We start from the raw sequence: 14,910 nt of genomic DNA, 5'->3' as shown, positions 1-14,910 counted from the left end.
TATATCTCGAAAACAGTTACTCCTATCAATTTTTATCTTTTTACAAAAATTAAAGCTGATAAAATTTCCTACAAAATAATTATTTGCATTTTTCTTGTAGGACCAAGTATAAGCGAGTTATAAAGATGGATATAAATAATATTTAACAAAAATTTGCTTTAAAATAAAATGTTTGAAATACTGAAATTAAACTAAATTAATTGTGTCTAACACTTTAGTAGAGGAAAAATGAGAAAACATAAAAGTCACTAAAGATTTCAGAGTCGTCTTTAATCGTCAAACTAATAACAATAACCTTAATAATAATAATACTAATAGTACTAAATTTGCTTGTATGCAAACGCTTAATTAAGGTGACAGTTTTTTGGTTTCTTGCTTATATCTCGAAAACAGTTACTCCTATCAATTTTTATCTTTTTACTAAAATTAAAGCTGATAAAATTTCCTACAAAATGGTTTTTTGCATTTTTCATGTAGGACTAACCATAAGCGGGATATAAGTTTGAAAATAATCAATATTTAAAAAAAAAGTGCTTTAACAAAAAATGTCTTGTGATTTAAAACACACTTAATTTATTGGGTCCAATACTTTATTAGAAGAAAAAGGAGGTGACATAAAAGTCGCTGAAGTCTTCAGAGTCGTTTTTAAATGCTGCATTTTTGCCTTCGTCTCAAACATTGAAAACTGAATTACATTTTTGTTCAGTAACTGTAACAGTTTTCACTTTGGTTTTTTGCTTATATCTCGAAAACAATTACTTCTATCAATTTTTATCTTTCTTTCAAAATTAAAGCTGATAAAATTTCCTACAAAATAGTTATTTGCATTTCTTTTGTAAGACCAACCATAAGCGAGTTATAGAGTTGGATATAAATAATCTTTAACAAAAATTAGCTTTAAAATAAAATGTTTGAAAAACCGAAATTAAACTAAATTAATTGAGTCTAACACTTTAGTATAGGAAAAAGGAGAAGACATAAAAGTCACCAAAGTCTTCAGAGTCGTTTTTAGTCGTCATATTAATAACAATAACATTAATAATAATAATACTAATAGTACTAAATTTGCTTATATGCAAGCGCTTAATTAAGGTAACAGTTTTTTCGTTTCTTGCTTATATCTCGAAAACAGTTCCTCCTATCAATTTTTATTTTTTTACCAAAATTAAAGCTAATAAAATTTCCTACAAAATAGTTATTTGCATTTTTCATGTAGGACTAGCCATAAGCGAGATATAAGTTTGAAAATAATTAATATTTAAAAAAAAAGTGCTTTAACAGAAAATGTCTTGTGATTTAAAATACACTTAATTTATTGGGTCCAATACTTAATTAAAAGAAAAAGAAAGTGACATAAAAGTCACTGAAGTCTTCAAAGTCGTTTTTAAATGCTGCATTTTCGTCTTCGTCTCAAACATTGAAAACTGAATTACATTTTTGTTCAGTAACAGTTACAGTTTTCTTATTGGTTTTTTGCTTATATCTCGAAAACAGTTACTCCTATCAATTTTTATTTTTCTTTTAAAATTAAAGCTGATAAAATTTCCTACAAAATAGTTATTTGCATTTTTCTTGTAGGACCAACCATAAGCGAGTTATAGAGTTGGATATAAATAATATTTAACAAAAACTTGCTTTAAAATAAAGTGTTTGAAAAACTAAAATTAAACTAATTTAATTGTGTCTAACACTTTAGTAGAGGAAAAAAGAAAAGACATAAAAGTCACGAAAGGTTTCAGAGTTGTCTTTAGTCGTAATATTAATAACAATATGAAGTGTATTTGAAAAACTACCTGCTCTGTTTGGGTCCTTGAGAGACCAGACCTTTCCCTCAGGTTCTCCAACCCTCGAGAGAAGTGGTACGAACGTCGTCGCATATAGACGTACCTACTCCGGGCAGTGCAATAAGTTTCTCCTCAAATTGTTCACTTTTTTAATTTATTCATTAAACTATTAAAAGCACCTATGTGTCTTATTGGATAAGCACCCGCCACCACAAATAACATTAAATAACATTAATAAAAAAAATGTGCTTTAGCAGAAAATGCCTTGTGATTTAAAATACACTTAATTTATTGGGTCCAATACTTTATTAGAAGAAAAAGAAAGTGACATAAAAGTCACTGAAGTCTTCAAAGTCGTTTTTAAATGCTGCATTTTCGTCTTCGTCTCAAACATTGAAAACTGAATTACTTTGTTTTAAATATTAATTATTTTCAAACTTATATCTCGCTTATGGTTAGCTATACATGAAAAATGCAAATAACTATTTTGTAGGAAATTTTATCAGCTTTAATTTTAGTAAAAAGATAAAAATTGATAGGAGTAACTGTTTTCGAGATATAAGCAAGAAACCAAAAAACTGTTACCTTAATTAAGCGCTTGCATATAAGCAAATTTAGTACTATTAGTATTATTATTATTGATGTTATTGTTATTAATATGACAACTAGAAACGACTGTGAAGACTTTGGTGACTTTTATGTCTTCTCCTTTTTCCTATACTAAAGTGTTAGACTCAATTAATTTAGCTTAATTTCGGTTTTTCAAACATTTTATTTTAAAGCAAATTTTTGTTAAAAATTATTTATATCCAACTCTATAACTCGCTTATGGTTGGTCTTACAAAAGAAATGCAAATAACTATTTTGTAGGAAATTTTATCAGCTTTAATTTTGAAAGATAGATAAAAATTGATTTAAGTAATTGTTTTTGAGATATAAGCAAAAAACCAAAGTGAAAACTGTTACAGTTACTGATCAAAAATGTAATTCAGTTTTCAATGTTTGAGGCGAAGACGAAAATGCAGCATTTAAAATCGACTCTGAAGACTTCAGCGACTTTTATGTCACCTCCTTTTTCTTCTAATAAAGTATTGGACCCAATAAATTAAGTGTATTTTAAATCACAAGACATTTTCTGTTAAAGCACTTTTTTTTTAAATATTAATAATTTTTAAACTTATATCTCGCTTATGGTTAGTCTTACATGAAAAATGCAAATAACTATTTTGTAGGAAATTTTATCAGCTTTAATTTTAGTAAAAAGATAAAAATTGATATAGGTAACTGTTTTCGAGATATAAGCAAGAAACCAAAAAACTGTTACCTTAATTAAGCGTTTGCATATAAGCAAATTTAGTACTATTAGTATTATTATTATTAATGTTATTGTTATTAATATGACGATTAAAGACGACTCTGAAACCTTTAGTGACTTTTATGTCTTCTCCTTTTTCCTCTACTAAAGTGTTAGACACAATTAATTTAGTTTAATTTTAGTTTTTCAAACATTTTATTTTAAAGCAAGTTTTTGTTAAATATTATTTATATCCAACTCTATAACTCGGTTATGGTTGGTCCTACAAGAAAAATGCAAATAACTATTTTGTAGGAAATTTTATTAGCTTTAATTTTGAAAGAAAGATAAAAATTGATAGGAGTAACTGTTTTCGAGATATAAGCAAAAAACCAATAAGAAAACTGTAACTGTTACTGAACAAAAATGTAATTCAGTTTTCAATGTTTGAGACGAAGACGAAAATGCAGCATTTAAAATCGACTCTGACGACTTCAGTGACTTATATATCACCTCCTTTTTCTTCTAATAAAGTATTGAACCTAATAAATTAAGTGTATTTTAAATCACAAAACATTTTCTGTTAAAGCTCTTTTTTTTTAAATATTAATTATTTTCAAACTTATATCTCGCTTATGGTTAGTCCTACATGAAAAATGCAAATAACTATTTTGTAGGAAATTTTATCAGCTTTAATTTTAGTAAAAAGAAAAAAATTGATAGAAGTAACTGTTTTCGAGATATAAGCAAGAAACTGTTACCTTAATTAAGCGTTTGCATGTAAGCAAATTTAGTACTATTAGTATTATTATTATTAATGTTATTTTTATTAATATGACGACTAAAGACGACTCTGAAACCTTTAGTGACCTTTATGTCTTCTCCTTTTTCCTCTACTAAAGTGTTAGACACAATTAATTTAGTTTAATTTTAGTTTTTCAAACATTTTATTTTAAAGCAAGTTTTTGTTAAATATTATTTATATCCAACTCTATAACTCGCTTATGGTTGGTCCAACAAGAAAAATGCAAATAATTATTTTGTAGGAAATTTTATCAGCTTTAATCTTGAAAGAAAGATAAAAATTGATAGGAGTAACTGTTTTCGAGATATAAGCAAAAAACCAATAAGAAAACTGTAACTGTTACTGAACAAAAATGTAATTCAGTTTTCAATGTTTGAGATGAAGACGAAAATGCAGCATTTAAAATCGACTCTGAAGACTTCAGTGACTTTTATGTCACCTCCTTTTTCTTCTAATAAAGTATTGGACTCATTAAATTAAGTGTATTTTAAATCACAAGACATTTTCTGTTAAAGCACTTTTTTTTAAAATATTAATTATTTTCAAACTTATATCTCGCTTATGGTTAGTCCTACATAAAAAATGCAAATTACTATTTTGTAGGAAATTTTATCAGCTTTAATTTTAGTAAAAAGATTAAAATTGATAGGAGTAACGGTTTTCGAGATATAAGCAAGAAACCAAAAAACTGTTACCTTAATTAAGCGTTTGCTTATAAGCAAATTTTGTACTAAAAACAACTCTGAAGACCTTGGTGACTTTTATGTCTTCTCCTTTTTCCTCTACTAATGTGTTAGACCAAATTAATTTAGTTTAATATCGGTTTTTCAAACATTTTATTTTAAAGCAAATTTTTGTTAAAGATTATTTATATCCAACTCTATAACTCGCTTATGGTTGGTCCTACAAAAAAATGCAAATAACTATTTTGTAGAAAATTTTATCAGCTTTGATTTTGAAAAAAAAAATAAAAATTGATAGGAGTAACTGTTTTCGAGATATAAGCAAGAAACCAAAAAACTGTTACCTTAATTAAGCGTTTGCATATAAGCAAATTTAGTACTATTAGTATTATTATTATTAATGTTATTGTTATTAATATGACGACTAAAGACGACTCTGAAACATTTAGTGACTTTTATGTCTTCTCCTTTTTCCTCTACTAAAGTGTTAGACACAATTAATTTAGTTTAATTTTAGTTTTTCAAACATTTTATTATAAAGCAAGTTTTTGTTAAATATTATTTATATCCAACTCTATAACTCGCTTATGGTTGGTCCTACAAGAAAAATGCAAATAACTATTTTGTAGGAAATTTTATCAGCTTTAATCTTAAAAGAAAGATAAAAATTGATAGGAGTAACTGTTTTCGAGATATAAGCAAAAAACCAATAAGAAAACTGTAACTGTTACTGAACAAAAATGTAATTCAGTTTTCAATGTTTGAGATGAAGACGAAAATGCAGCATTTAAAATCGACTCTGAAGACTTCAGTGACTTTTATGTCACCTCCTTTTTCTTCTAATAAAGTATTGGACTCATTAAATTAAGTGTATTTTAAATCACAAGACATTTTCTGTTAAAGCACTTTTTTTTTAAATATTAATTATTTTCAAACTTATATCTCGCTCATGGGTGGAGGAATTTGCTTATATGCAAGCGCTTAATTAAGGTAACAGTTTCTTGCTTATATCTCGAAAACAGTTACTCCTATCAATTTTTATCTATTTACTAAAATTAAAGCTGATAAAATTTCCTATGAAATAGTTATTTGCATTTTTCATGTAGGACTAACCATAAGCGAGATATAAGTTTGAAAATAATTAATATTTAAAAAAAAAGTGCTTTAACAGAAAATATTTTGTGACTTAAAATACACTTAATTTATTAGGTTCAATACTTTATTAGAAGAAAAAGGAGGTGACATATAAGTCACTGAAGTCTTTAAAGTCGATTTTAAATGCTGCATTTTCGTCTTCGTCTCAAACATTGAAAACTGAATTACATTTTTGTTCAGTAACAGTTACAGTTTTCTTATTGGTTTTTTGCTTATATCTCGAAAACAGTTACTCCTATCAATTTTTATCTTTCTTTCAAAATTAAAGCTAATAAAATTTCCAACAAAATACTTGTTTACATTTTTCTTGCAGGACCAAGCATAAACGAGTTATAGAGTTGGATATAAATAATATTTATCAAAAATTTGCTTTAAAATAAAATGCTTGAAAAACCGGAATTAAACTAAATTAATTGTGTCTAACACTTTAGTAGAGGAAAAAGGAGAAGACATAAAAGTCACTAAATGTTTCAGAGTCGTCTTTAGTCGCCATATTAATAACAATAACATTAATAATAATAATACTAATAGTACTAAATTTGCTTATATGCAAACGCTTAATTATGGTAACAGTTTTTTGGTTTCTTGCTTATATCTCGAAAACAGTTACTCCTATCAATTTTTATCTCTTTTTCAAAATTAAAGCTGATAAAATTTCCTACAAAATAGTTATTTGCATTTTTTTGTAGGACCAACCATAAGTGAGTTATAGAGTTGGATATAAATAATCTTTAACAAAAATTTTCTTTAAAATAAAATGTTTAAAAAACCGATATTAAACCAAATTAATTGGGTCTAACACTTTAGTAGAGGAAAAAAGAGAAGACAAAAGTCACCAAAGTCTTCAGAGTGGTTTTTAGTACTAAATTTGCTTATATGCAAGCGCTTAATTAAGGTTACAGTTTTTTGGTTTCTTGCTTATATCTCGAAAACAGTTACTCCTATCAATTTTTATCTTTTTACTAAAATTAAAGCTGATAAAATTTCCTACAAAATAGTTATTTGCATTTTTCTTGTAGGACCAACCATAAGCGAGTTATAGAGTTGGATATAAATAATCTTTAACAAAAATTTGCTTTAAAATAAAATGTTTGAAAAACCGAAATTAAACTAAATTAATTGAGTCTAACACTTTTGTATAGGAAAAAGGAGAAGACATAAAAGTCACCAAAGTCTTGAGAGTCGTTTTTAGTCGTCATATTAATAACAATAACATTAATAATAATAATAGTAATAGTACTAAATTTGCTTATATGCAAGCGCTTTATTAAGGTAACAGTTTTTTGGTTTCTTGCTTATATCTCGAAAACAGTTACTCCTAGCAATTTTTATCTTTTTACTAAAATTAAAGCTGATAAAATTTCCTACAAAATAGTTATTTGCATTTTTCTTGTAGGACCAAGTTTAAGCGAGTTATAAAGATGGATATAAATAATATTTAAAAAAAATTTGCTTTAAAATAAAATGTTTGAAATACTGAAATTAAACTAAATTAATTGTGTCTAACACTTTAGTAGAGGAAAAAGGAGAAGACATAAAAGTCACTAAAGGTTGCAGAGTCGTCTTTAGTCGTCATACTAATAACAATAACATTAATAATAATAATACTAATAGTACTAAATTTGCTTGTATGCAAACGCTTAATTAAGGTGACAGTTTTTTGGTTTCTTGCTTATATCTCGAAAACAGTTACTCCTATTAATTTTTATCATTTTACTAGAATTAAAGCTGATAAAATTTCCTACAAAATAGTAATTTGCATTTTTTATATAGGACTAACCATAAGCGAGATGTAAGTTTGAAAATAATTAATATTTAAAAAAAAAGTGCTTTAACAGAAAATGTCTTGTGATTTAAAATACACTTAATTTAATGGGTCCAATACTTTATTAGAAGAAAAAGGAGGTGACATAAAAGTCACTGAAGTCTTCAGAGTCGATTTTAAATGCTGCATTTTCGTCTTTGTCTCAAACATTGAAAACTGAATTACATTTTTGTTCAGTAACAGTTACAGTTTTCTTATTGGTTTTTCGCTTATATCTCGAAAACAGTTACTCCTATCAATTTTTATCTTTTTTTTCAAAATTCAAGCTGATAAAATTTCCTACAAAATAGTTATTTGCATTTTTCTTGTAGGACTAACCATAAGCGAGTTATAGAGTTGGATATAAATAATCTTTAACAAAAATTTGCTTTAAAATAAAATGTTTGAAAAACCGAAATTAAACTAAATTAATTAAGACTAACACTTTAGTAGAGGAAAAAGGATAAGACATAAAAGTCACCAAAGTCTTCAGAGTCGTTTTTAGTCGTCATATTAATAACAATAACATTAATAATAATAATACTAATAGTACTAAATTTGCTTATATGCAAGCGCTTAATTAAGGTAACAGTTTCTTGCGTATATTTCGAAAACAGTTACTCCTATCAATTTTTATCTTTTTACTAAAATTAAAGCTGATAAAATTTCCTACAAAATAGTTATTTGCATTTTTTATGTAGGACTAACCATAAGCGAGATATAAGTTTGAAAATAATTATTATTTAAAAAAAAAATGTGCTTATTATTATTAGTATTATTAAAAACCGATTATAACTTTTGTATAGTATTGTTTTTATACCAGTTTTAAAATGAGTGATTAATTTTAGCCAGTTTCTTGCCTAAAAACTATTAAATGGCTTAGATTGCCTACAAACACAGATCACACATTATCTTTTGCATAGAAATGAGAAAACGCTCATATAACACAATATAAGCTTCATTTTTGCTTAGAAAACAATGCTTACTTTTATTACTACTATTATTATTTTTATTATTATTATTATTATTATTATTATAATTGTTATTATTATTATTATTATTATTATAATTGGTATTATTAAAAACCGATTATAACTTTTGTATAGTAAATGTTTTTATACCAGTTTTAAAATGAGTTATTAATTTTAGACAATTTCTTGCCTAAAAACACAGATCACAGATGATTTCTTGCATAGAAATGAGAAAACATTCATATAACACACAAAATAAGCTTCATTTTTGCTTAGAAAACTAAGCTTACTTTTATTATTATTATTATTATTATTATTATTATTATTACTATTATTTTTATTATTATTATTACTATTATTATTATTAAAAACCGATTTTAACTTTTGTATTGTTAAGTGAAGGGGGCGCTGCTGGTGAAATTGGCGGGAAATGATGACGCGTGAGGCGCGTACGGGCAACGCCTAGTTAGTTGGAAGGACACGGTGGAAGTGTCAATGTCGTTGTTGAATCTAATTTGCTAATAAATTAGTTTTTGGGTGAATTCCGAGTTTCATTTACAGAGCAGCGGTAGGATATTGCTCAAATAATCGTTTCCGATAGAGAGTGGTGAATTGTGGTGATTTTGTGAGGAATTTGTGGGTGGCCAAGGCAAGGGCCAAAAATTGAAGTTTTGGGAATCTGTACCGTTTCATTCGTAACAAAATTGTGTTTTACGACTTGAAATCGAACAAATCAATCGGGTGCTAGCCGAATTTATCTGGTTTTTCTGATTTCTGACGAGTTCTAGGAGTTACGCAACCACACGCTGTCAATTTTCATTTGGGTGTGGCTCAAAAGGCGCGAAAAGTTTTCTGGTGAGATTTTCGCAATGGGGCGTCACAGGTACCGAGGAAATGTGGACTCGGACGACTCGGACTCAAGTGACGATGAGCCACGGCCGAAAAGGTCCGCGCCTGGGGTCTCCAGTACAGTAAATTCACCCCCAGTTTCGGCCGAGTCCGCTAGAATCGCGAGACTTGAGCAACTCGTGGAAAACTTGAATCGACGTTTGCTAAACCGCAATTTTGAGCACACATCAGGACAAGTTGGCATTAAAAGTGACCTGATTCCTGAATTCGCTCCAGGAAACCCCAATTTTAGTACCACTAAGTGGTTGCATAAAATTGACCAGTTGGCTCTCGTGAACGGTTGGGACGAACGTACAACGATTTACGGCATGATAAGTCGACTCAAGGGGTTGGCCAAGGAGTGGTACGACAATCTCGATCCCTCAGCATACGACCGGAGCTGGGATGAATGGAAACGTTTGTTACAAGCCACCTTCCCCGATCACCACGATTATGCTTCCACACTTCGTAAGCTAGTGAATAGGGTGAAGGAAGATGGGGAAACCTGGGCACAATATTATTTTGGGAAATTAAATCTGTTGCAGGCTTGTGACATAACAGGAACGAATGCAGTCTCCTGTCTTATTGATGGAATCACTGACGTGACTCTCAGAAATGGGGCTAGAGCAGGGCGTTACGTTACACCCGAAAGCTTGTACGCTGAGTATTTGTCGACTCTGAGATCCGAAGGTGACAAGCGGGATACGCTCGCAAAGCAGGTGCCTCGGGAAAGGAGGAGGTTCCTTCCAAGTCGAGTCGAAGCACAAAAACTGTATTCGTCAGTTCGGTGTTACAATTGTCGTAATCGAGGACATGTTGCGACAAAGTGCCCGAAACCAAGAATTGAGTGCAAGAAATGTGGTCGCATTGGACATGTGGATGCTGAGTGCCGACGTGGTAACGTAGTAAAAGAAAACATGTCTAAGCAGGCACTAACGACAAGTGTAGCTGACGCAAGTAATAATAAGAATTATTACATAGACATTAAGGTCAATGGTAAGCCGACGCGAGCTTACATTGACTCAGGAGCTGAACCGGTCCTTGTCAAGCAAAGTGTTGCTAGAGAATTGGGACTGATGTGGCAGCCAAGTTTACATTTGATTCGTGGTTATGGCCAGGGAATCACCAAAGTGCATGGGGAAGTCGAAGTAGAGCTAGAAGTGGATCTTGTCAAGGCAAACGTAAAAGCTTTGATCGTCGAAGACAGTGCACAACGTGTGCCTGTCATAGTGGGACAGACCTTCCTGAATGCGGGTGCTAATACGATTATAGCAAATGAGGAAGCTGTGAGAGTAGTTGACGGAAACAACGAATCGATCCAAGCATTTCTAGGCCAACTTCCGACACGAAAAGTTGCACTTTGGGCGGAAGAGGAAACAGTGATCCCTCCTCAATCCATTGGTTGCATACGAATCAAGGCAAAAGACGATGGGTGGAAAGGAGCTTATTACGTTGAAGGGTGTCAACGTCCGAGACCAGGGTTCGAACACGTTGTTCATCGGTGTGTCACATGTGATGGAGGCCTAGTGACCGTTCGCAATCTATCGCACCAAGATCTGGTCTATCGAAAGGCGCAAATCGTTGCGAGATCTGAGCCTTGCGAGCAGGAAAGGACAGCTACGACGGTGAGTGTGTTTTCTGTGGGGAAGGTTGAGGTAAAGAGTTTTCAACGGTGGGAACTTCTTACACAAGTCAATAAGAATCTAGACCCGGCTCAGTTCGAGCAATTGTTACAACTCGTTAACGAATTTCGAGATTGTTTTGCACGAAATGTAGCGGAAATAGTTTATCGTCCTTATCGGTTATCGCATCACGAAAGAAGAATTGTTCGAGATATAGTAAATGACTTGTTAGGTAGCGGAGTCATACGAGAATCAGACTCGCCATATTCGAGTCCCATATTGTTGGTGCGGAAGAAAGATGGGCAACACCGTATGTGTGTTGACTATCGGCAATTAAATTCGAAAACAATCAAAGATCGCTTTCCGTTACCACGAGTAGACGAACATTTGGATAAACTAAACGGTGCAAAGTTTTTCACCACACTAGATCTCGCGAGTGGGTACTATCAGATCCCAATGGCCACCGAATCGATTCCAAAGACAGCATTTGTTACGCCTGATGGGCATTACGAGTTTGTCCGCATGCCTTTTGGTCTAGCCAACGCTCCGGCAGTGTTTCAGCGAGCTATGAATAAGGTGTTGGGTCCATTACGGTTTCAGACCGCTTTTTGTTACATAGATGATCTTCTGATACCTTCCAAAGACTTTGAAACAGGTCTTAACAATTTACGAACGGTGTTTCAATTGCTTCGACAGTTCGGATTGACTCTAAAGCTGAGTAAATGTTGCTTCTTTGGAAGTCAAATAGAGTATTTAGGGCATGAGATCAGTGCGGAAGGCATTAAGCCAGGCGAGACAAAAATCAAAGCAGTGACAGCTTTTCCCAAACCAACAGACGTACACAAACTTAGGCAATTCTTAGGTTTGTGTGGGTACTTTCGAAAGTACGTGAAAGATTACGCAACAATAGCAAACAGTTTGACGAGTCTCCTAAAGAAAGGCAGTGCATTTGTTTGGGAAGAAGCACAAGAGCGGGCTTTTCAGACTTTAAAAGACATCTTGACGAGCAGACCAGTTCTTGCAATTTACGACGCGGAAGCTGAAACGGAGTTACACACTGACGCTTCTAAAGTTGGAATTGGTGGCATTCTGTTGCAACGACAAGGTGATGGATCTTTGCGTCCAGTTATGTTTTTCAGCCGACAGACGACCAAAGAGGAACAAAGGTACCACTCGTACGAGCTAGAAACGCTAGCGGTGGTCTGTTCTCTCAAACATTATCGAGTATACTTGTTGGGGCTTCAATTCAAGGTGATCACAGTCTGTAATGCTTTACGAACAACCCTTACCAAGAGAGATTTGATTCCACGAATTGGGTGATGGTGGTTGTTGACTTCTGAGTTCGACTTTACTGTAGAATACAGACCTGGCAGTAAAATGAGTCACGTTGACGCTTTGAGTAGAAACCCGGTATTAGATCCTTCGGAGCCTTCAGTGGAAGTGTTGCACATTAATGTTAACGATGATGATTGGATTTTAGGTGTTCAAATGAAGGATGCGAGATGCGCATTGTTGAAGGAAATATTGGAAAAATCACCGACGAACGCTGAAGAGCGTGCCATTCACAAAGAGTATAAACTAAAAGATGGTCGAGTATTCAAACAGACTGAGTCAGGATTAAAATGGGTCGTACCAAAAGCGGTAAGACGCCAGATTTTATTAGCACACCACGATGGAATTGGCCATTTATCGAATGAGAAAACTTTGGCATCTGTGTCGAAATCTTATTGGTTTCCTTCAATGCGGAGGTATGTTCATAAATATATTTCTAGCTGCTTGGAGTGTCTCTACAATAAGGAAGCCGGAGGAAAGCAGCCAGGCTTTTTGAATCCCATACCTAAGAATTCGCAACCATTTGACACATTGCACATGGATCATTTGGGACCATTTGTAAAGAGCTAATCACATAATTCTTATCTTTTAGCTATTATCGATGCATTTACTAAATTTGTCTTTCTCAGGGCCGTGCCTAATACTAAGGTGGGCCCTGTTTTATCATTTTTAGCTTCTCTTACAGGAATGTTTGGTGTACCTAAACGTATAATAGCCGATCGTGGGGCTTGTTTTTCTAGCAAAAAGTTTAAGACACATTGTACCGATTTAAACGTTAAATTAGTACTAACCGCGACTGCCACACCACGGGCTAATGGCCAGGTGGAGCGATTAAATCGTACGATTTTATCTCAGCTTGCTGCTAGCTCGAGAGAAGAAGAGAAATGGGATGACTTTGTGAGTAGAATTAGTTGGGGTATTAATTCTACGCCGAATTCGACTACGGGCAAAAGTCCATACGAATTGTTGTTGGGGTATACACCTCGACATGCTAATGACTCAATCCTCACCAACGTGGTGACAGAGGGTGTTCATGATGGTGATTTGCCACGGACACGAGCAGACGTTGCTCAGCGTGTCGAAAAGGAACAGCAGAAGCAAAAAGAGCGTTATGACAAGCGACGCTGTGCCCCAAAGAGATTTAATGCAGGTGATCTCGTGTTGGTACGCACCACGCGAGCTTCAAACGAGGGCAAAAGTCGGAAGCTGTTACCTAAATATTCGGGACCGTACCGAATTCAGAAAGTGCTCGACTACGATAGGTACGTCGTGACGGACATGCCGGGGGCGACGCGTTCCCAAAAACGATATGAGGGTGTTCACTCAGTGGACAAATTGAGACATTACGTTGTCGCCACGACGAGTGGAGACGAAACAATAGGCGATGTCAGTGACGAATGACTGAGTTCGCTGTGAAGCTGAGTGAAGTTCAACGTGAACTCACGATTTTGGGCCCAAATGTTGTTTTTAAGCGCTTTACGTTGAAACTCATGAGTTAATGATTTGTTGTTGTTGTTATTGTTCTTGTTCTTCTTATTGTTCTTCTACTTATTGTTGAGGTTACTGATCTTGTTGGTGTTGGTGTTCTTATTGTTGTTGTTGGTGTTCTTATTGTTGTTCTTAATTAATTCTCAACGTGAGAAACACGATTATGGTTATTTTCAGATTCATTCTCAACGTGAGAAACACGATTATGATTATTTTCAGATTCATTCTCAACGTGAGAAACACGATTATGATTATTTTCAGGTTGTTTATAAATAGTTCTTAAGTGGGACTCGGGCTGTAGATGCATACTACGGCTCGGATACATGGTATTGGTTAATTACTTGTTTTAGAAACACCGGTGGTTCCCCGAGGACGTGGAACACGGAAGCGTGGCCGACTGTTAAGTGAAGGGGGCGCTGCTGGTGAAATTGGCGGGAAATGATGACGCGTGAGGCGCGTACGGGCAACGCCTAGTTAGTTGGAAGGACACGGTGGAAGTGTCAATGTCGTTGTTGAATCTAATTTGCTAATAAATTAGTTTTTGGGTGAATTCCGAGTTTCATTTACAGTATAGTAAATGTTTTTATACCAGTTTTAAAATGAGTTATTAATTTTAGACAATTTCTTGCCTAAAAACACAGATCACAGATGATCTCCTGCATAGAAATGAGAAAACGCTCAGATAACACAAAATAAGCTTCATTTTTGCTTAGAAAAACTAAGCTTTAATTTAGAAAGAAATTCATTATTATAAGTATTATTATCATTATTATTATTATTATTATTAACTTTTGTATAGTAAATGTTTTTATACCAGTTTTAAAATGAGTGATTTATTTTAGACGATTTCTTGCCTAAAAACTATAAAATTGCTTAGATTGCCTAAAAACACAGATCACACATGATCTTTTGCATAGAAATGAGAAAACGCTCATGTAACACACAAAATAAGCTTTATTTTTCCTTATTAAAAGTATTATTATTATTATTACTATTATTATTATTATTATTATTATTATTATTATTATTATTATTATTATTATTATTAACTTTTGTGTAGTAAATGTTTTTATACCAGTTTTAA

At 32.5% G+C, this 14,910-nt stretch overlaps 1 protein-coding gene across 2 annotated transcripts; it reads left to right on the top strand.

Annotated features, from left to right (window-relative positions):
- Positions 1 to 8,887: 8,887 nt before the first annotated feature.
- On the top strand, positions 8,888 to 12,398 carry LOC135265913 (uncharacterized). Of its 2 annotated transcripts, none has more exons than XM_064356294.1 (2): positions 8,888 to 11,381; positions 11,418 to 12,398. In XM_064356294.1, exons 1-2 carry the CDS (start codon positions 9,366 to 9,368, stop codon positions 12,324 to 12,326), a joined length of 2,925 nt encoding a protein of 974 aa, XP_064212364.1. In that variant the 5' UTR covers positions 8,888 to 9,365; the 3' UTR covers positions 12,327 to 12,398. The 2 variants fall into 2 exon arrangements, with proteins under 2 accessions (XP_064212364.1, XP_064212366.1); XM_064356296.1 differs by having other exon boundaries at positions 8,888 to 11,890; positions 11,943 to 12,131.
- Positions 12,399 to 14,910: the final 2,512 nt, after the last annotated feature.

Source organism: Tribolium castaneum, chromosome 4 (genome assembly GCF_031307605.1).
Source record: "Tribolium castaneum strain GA2 chromosome 4, icTriCast1.1, whole genome shotgun sequence".
Classification (NCBI taxonomy): domain Eukaryota; kingdom Metazoa; phylum Arthropoda; class Insecta; order Coleoptera; family Tenebrionidae; genus Tribolium; species Tribolium castaneum.
This window is presented reverse-complemented; position numbering and strand designations above follow the sequence as displayed.